This window comes from Scyliorhinus canicula, chromosome 9, assembly GCF_902713615.1.
Source record: "Scyliorhinus canicula chromosome 9, sScyCan1.1, whole genome shotgun sequence".
NCBI classification, from domain to species: Eukaryota; Metazoa; Chordata; class Chondrichthyes; order Carcharhiniformes; family Scyliorhinidae; genus Scyliorhinus; species Scyliorhinus canicula.
In genome coordinates, this window is record NC_052154.1 from 159173729 (window position 1) to 159179219 (window position 5491).

Here is a 5491-nt window from a genome sequence, read left to right on the forward strand (position 1 = left end):
AATATGGACCAGTCCACTGTCTCTAAGCAGTCACGTAAGAGCCCTTCTGACTCCTCGGACCAGCACTGCACAACCTTCTTAGCTGGATTCTCCCGCTTGAGTTACTGCTTGTAAGCCGGGCGAAGGAGCACCGTCTTATGGTCTAATTTCCCAAATGATGTAACAATGTGAGTTGCAGGATGGAGACAGATTCCCTTTCCATATAAAACAGAAAGTCAAATATACAAAAAACAAAATCTGAATGTATTAAATCTTTTCTGATGAAAGGTCATTGACCTGAAACTTTAATTCAGTTGCTCTCTGCAGGTGTTGCCTGAGTTTTTCCAACATTATTTGTTTTTACCCAGTTCAATACCCAGTTCCCAGTCTACATTCCCCAGTCTCCAGTCCCCATCCCCGGTCCTCATGCCCGTCTCCACTCCCCGGTGTCCATAGTCCCAAGTCCCCAGTTTTAAATCCCTAATCTCCAATCTCCAATACCCAGTCCCCAGTCTCCAGTCTCCAGTCCTCATTCCCAGTCCCCATTCCCGACTCCACTCTCCAGTCCCCATCCCCGGTCTCCAAGTCCCCAGTCTCCAGTCCCCATTCCCAGTCACCATTCCCGACTCCATTCTCCAGTCCCCATTCCTAGCCTCCATTCCCAGTCTCCAGTTCCAAGTCCCCAGTCTTCGGTCCCTAATCTCCAATCTCCTTTCCCCAGTTGCCAATTTTCAACCCTAGCCTTTACTCTTCGGCGTCCTAGAATCAATCCAGAAGCAATTTTGCAATTTCAGGATTTACAAATCCCGATTTATGGACTTTTCCTAAAGAGTAAAATTTTGATTTAATCTCAATTCCTGGTTAATATACTGACAATATTTTGGGAGCGCTGAGGACCAATTGAGTATCCACACCGTCCAAAATGTGCACAATGTCTGGAATAAATGAGTTACAGGCGGAACATAAAACCACCGTATAAAAATATTTTCACTGTGAAATTGCACGATGGTTGCAGTTTGCTTTTGTGTGCCGATCCAGTCACGGGTAGTTTGTTTTATAGCAGAATCCGTGCCTTCAATTCTGAAGTGTTCTTTCTTTTGGGTTTGACAAGTGTCTCTGGTCAGGGAGTGAAATGGGCCACAGTCACATACAAGTAATAGGCCACACCAGCAGCGAGCAGGATCACGGAGAACAGGGTGGCAGCAATATTCAACCCCCTGGCGGTAGAAGCGAACTTTCTTGCTCTTCGCGTGTTGTTGCCACCTTTAGAATCCCGAGCCTGTAAAGAATGAACGGAGAAATTATGTGCCGTGAGGGATGATTTGCAAAACAAACATGATACTTGGATATTCTTAAAATACCATCTGTAATTTGAAGATTCCAAAGAACATAAATAAGGGGAGAGGAGCTGTCAAAAGGAATCTCCTTATGCTGGTTTTAATTACACTTTGTGATGCAGTCCGTAACATTTTGCCCACATTAAAGCCAGGATATAAAAGTCGCTGATGTTCTCGGAGAAGTTGTCACATTGATGGGTACAACAGAGGCTAAAGTCCTGAAGGCAAATACTGAATGGCATTGCTGGGCAGACAGTTTTCCGAGGACTTCTAAAAATAAGGTGAATAAACTGAGTGTGAAATTTCCAGCCTGTTCTTTTTCTACTGTTGGGTTACTTTGATTGTCCTATTTCATATCAGTGTTCAGGGCAGAGTCCAACTCTCTGGAGCTTTCAGAGTGTCAATCAAAATGTATCTTTCAACCAACGTCATTTAAAACAGACAGCTGCCTCGTGGCACTGAGGACCAGGGTTCGAATCCAGGCCCTGGGTCACTGTCCGTGTGGAATTTGCACATTCTCCCTGTGTCTGTGTTGGCCTCACCCCCACAACCTAAAAAGATGTGCAGGGTAGGTGGATTGGCCACGCTAAATTGCCCCTTAATTGGAAAGAAAATAATTGGGTACTCCAAATTTATTTTAAAAAATCATTTAAAACATATGATCCAGTCATGATCACGTTCCATTTTCGGAAGCTTGTGGTGTACTCACTGGCTGTCACATTGCCTACATTACAACACTGACTACAATTTATAAAAGTGCCTAACATGCTGTAAAGTATTGTGTGGCATCCTGATGTTGTGAAAGACACTGTAGATGGGGCGCAGCCTTGACAGCGCCTCACTCACTCACCCCTTATTGCCCATCTGTATCATTCATTTATTTTCCTATTAAAATTTATTCTTGATTTGGATATGTCCTAACAAGACCAGCTGTCTTCTTGAAGTGCAGCAGTTCATGTGGTGTAGGTGCACCCACAGTGCTGTTAGGGAGGGAGCTTTTGACCCAGTGGCAATCTTACCAAGTGATAGAGATTGTTGTGTCCCTTCCTTGGAGCGCACAATAGAAATTTCCATTGTTCAAGTTTAAGAGCATGTCTCTGGATCCCTGATTACTACTCCAGCGACAATATCACAACGCCACCCGCCATCCCCCACCTCCCGAGTGAAAGAAAGAGGAAAGAGAGAAAGAAAAGAGAGAAAGAAAGAAGGAAAGAAGAATGGGAGGGAGGGAATATATATGGACCATGTAATAACCTCAGGACGTCCCAAAATGCTTGACATTGTTGGTGACAGCGTTGCTTCCTGCTCTATTTTGCTACAGGAAATTGTAACTGTTTGCAGCAGAGTGACAACGGAAGGATTGTGAGAGGCGCTAAAATGTTGGAGCATGAATGCACTTGTAGATGAAGGAACAGAGCAGTGTGCAAATGAGAAAGCCAGACAGTTGGCAGCGTGAACTTGATATTTGTAGGTGACTGGGGGGAGGGGGGTGCGCTGATCAAGACCACAGGTTGTGGACCAAGGAGAGCATCCAAATACTGCAGGCAATGCAAAGGACTGAGATCTCATTGCAACAAGATCAGCCAAGGTGTGAAAAGTTATTTGAGAGGGATAAATAATCAACTGGAAAAGAGGAAATGCATAAATTACTTCAAAGTAAAATGTGTCAATCAGACAGGCATTCCTGATAATAAGGGGCAAACTCAGGACAGATGTAAGGAAGAATTATTTTTTCACAAAGAGTGATTGGAACTGGGAACACTAGAACAAAAATTCCTGTGAAAAAATTCACTGAAGAGAAATTAACTGCAGCAACAGGGGGGTCTCAGGGTACTTCTAAGATGAGCTCTGAATGACCAAATGAAATTCCATCCAAGCGCACTTTTCCCCCTTCTCAGAACCTCCCAAAGTGCTTTCAAGCCAATATTCCTCCCCCTCCGCCGCGTGTTCTGTAGTGGCGGAGGGAAGCTCACCAGTGGCTGGCAGTGGGATCTTCCTGTCCCGACGGTGTCAATGAGGTTTCCCGTTGAACGCACCCCTGGCCGCCGCAAAACCCGCAGCAGGGGTGCGCGCCATCGGCGGGACCGTAAGATCCTACTAACGTGAACGGCCAGAAAATTCCGCCCATAGTCACTTTCGTAAAGCAGGAAATGCAGCAGCCGAATTGCATGCAGGAGACCACAAACAATAGCCTGATAATGAGCAGCTCTTCTGTTTGAGGGATGTTAGTTGAGGGGATAAATGTCCAGGACAAATGCAGGAATTCCCTTGCTCGCCTTCAAAATAGTGGGATCTTTTACAGCTCCCAAGGGTGCAGTCAGGGCTCAAATAAACCTCTTGTCTGATAGACAGATCCTTTGATGCACCCTCATGACTGACCCTCCAACAGTACAAAGCCCCTCGGTATTGATCCGCGGTCAGTGTAATGCACCCTCATTACATGCTCCCCAACAGTGTAGCACTCTTTCACTTCTCACTGTCCAACAGTTTAGTGCTCCTTGTGTGCAGTCCTTTGACAGTGCAGCACTTGCTAAGCGCTAAGTCCTTTAACTATGCAGCATTCCATCAATATTGCCCCCAGAACAGCTTTTGCCTCCAAAAATCCAGATCCCCCTCAGTGCAAGCACTCTAACAGCATATCAGTTCATCTGTATAGTCCCTCTGAAATATAGTTGCCTCAGTGATCTTCTCTGCCAATGCACTGCTCTCTCAGTGCCGCTCGTCCCACAGTACAGAGCTCTCGGTGCTGCCCAGGCAACAATGCAGCATTTCCTATGGCCTCTCTCTACAACAATGCATCACTCCATCAATACTCCTCCCTCTGACGCTGAAGTTCTCCCTCACTACTACCCGTCCAACAGTGTAGTACTCCTCTGTATTGCTCCTCCAAATGCAGAACACGCCTTCAGGACTTGCCCTCTGACAGTGCAGCGTTCCCTCAGTATTGTCCATCCAACAATGACACAGTCCTGTCCCTATGAAAATGCAGCACTTCTTTATTCCTGAGACCAAGAGCAACATGTTTTACCCTTGTTCCCGAGTCTTGTAAATATTCAAATACCATGCGACAATTCCATAGTTTTACCTCAGATTGTGTTGATCCGGCTTTTAAACAACTGCTTTCAATCACAGGATGAGAAGGGACTGAGCCAAGCATCCTGATAAAACATTGACTGATATCACTTCCTGTATTTAGGCTTTGAACCATTGACCAGTTATTGTAGACAGAAAGTAGGACAAAAGGAAAACTTACCTTGATTGAGAAGATAAGTGCGAGGAATCCAAGGCAGCAGGCATTCAGGTAGAAGGCGTTGAACAGGGACCAGATGATGTGGTCGTGTACAGGTTTGGAGTATGGACGGGTCTGGGGGTGAGCAGGGTTTTTCATGTTCACGACAGTGCTATTCGATGGTTGAGGCTGGTTGGATCCCATTGCTTCGTCGGCTTTAGGCTGTGATTCCAAGTCCCCAGGCTCCATTTGAAATGGTTAATGTGGAGCTGCAGAGTGAGAAAGAAGCTCTGATTTGAACTGATCCATTTATATAAACCAAACTGAGGAGGCGTTCCATGACGCCATGCTTTAGTCTCTTGAAAAGTGGCACTTATGTTAGGGGCCACTGTACATAATGTGGACTTACTATTATTGGAAAGAGACAAATATATATTTTCTTGGGTAATTTTAAAAACATCTGCAGATTGCCTAGATCTGTGTAATGATCTATGTGTGTATCAAAGCAATTCTTAATGACTAACGTTTAGACGTAGAACTTATCAGCAACTTGTAATTTTGTTGATTTACTGCCGCAGTCACTGCTGAACCCTCCATTGCATTCAATGAGTGTCGGATGAAGAAGAATAAAAGAGATATCGTCTTCTTCAGGTGTCTCAATTTGGCTTTTCAGCTATTTTCCACATAGACGGTTGCAAAAGCTTTATTTCTGATGCAATGTGGATTTTCACAGGCTTTTTTAAAAAAGGGTACTCTGTTGAAAGGGGTCAATATAGTGAACAGAATGTTTTATTTTACAGACATTAGACAATCCCTCAGCTTGTTTGTGTATTCAGAGAGATCGGAAATCCTTTGACCTTGTTTTTTAGAAACAAGAGAAGTTAGTCCTCAAACCCTCCACAGCAGCTTCCAAACATGGCAAGGGGAACAAGAATGTATCAGAAGA

At 44.7% G+C, this 5491-nt stretch overlaps 1 protein-coding gene across 1 annotated transcript; it reads right to left on the bottom strand.

Moving 5' to 3' along the window:
• Positions 1–275: 275 nt before the first annotated feature.
• On the bottom strand, positions 276–4808 carry LOC119971018 (dispanin subfamily A member 2b-like). The gene is made up of 2 exons (XM_038806133.1): positions 4570–4808; positions 276–1258 (listed from the first exon to the last, which is right to left on the bottom strand). The coding sequence occupies exons 1-2, from the start codon at positions 4792–4794 to the stop codon at positions 1100–1102; spliced, it is 384 nt and encodes a 127-aa protein (XP_038662061.1). The 5' UTR covers positions 4795–4808; the 3' UTR covers positions 276–1099.
• Between the last annotated feature and the right edge of the window lie 683 nt (positions 4809–5491).

Bases quoted from the DNA above. Each gene is read 5' to 3' on its own strand.
- LOC119971018 (XM_038806133.1), bottom strand. From the start codon at position 4,794: ATGGAGCCTGGGGACTTGGAATCACAGCCTAAAGCCGACGAAGCAATG. The intron at 1,259-4,569 runs GTAAGTTTTCCT...CATTCTTTACAG, and splicing joins CACTTATCTTCTCAATCAAG to GCTCGGGATTCTAAAGGTGG.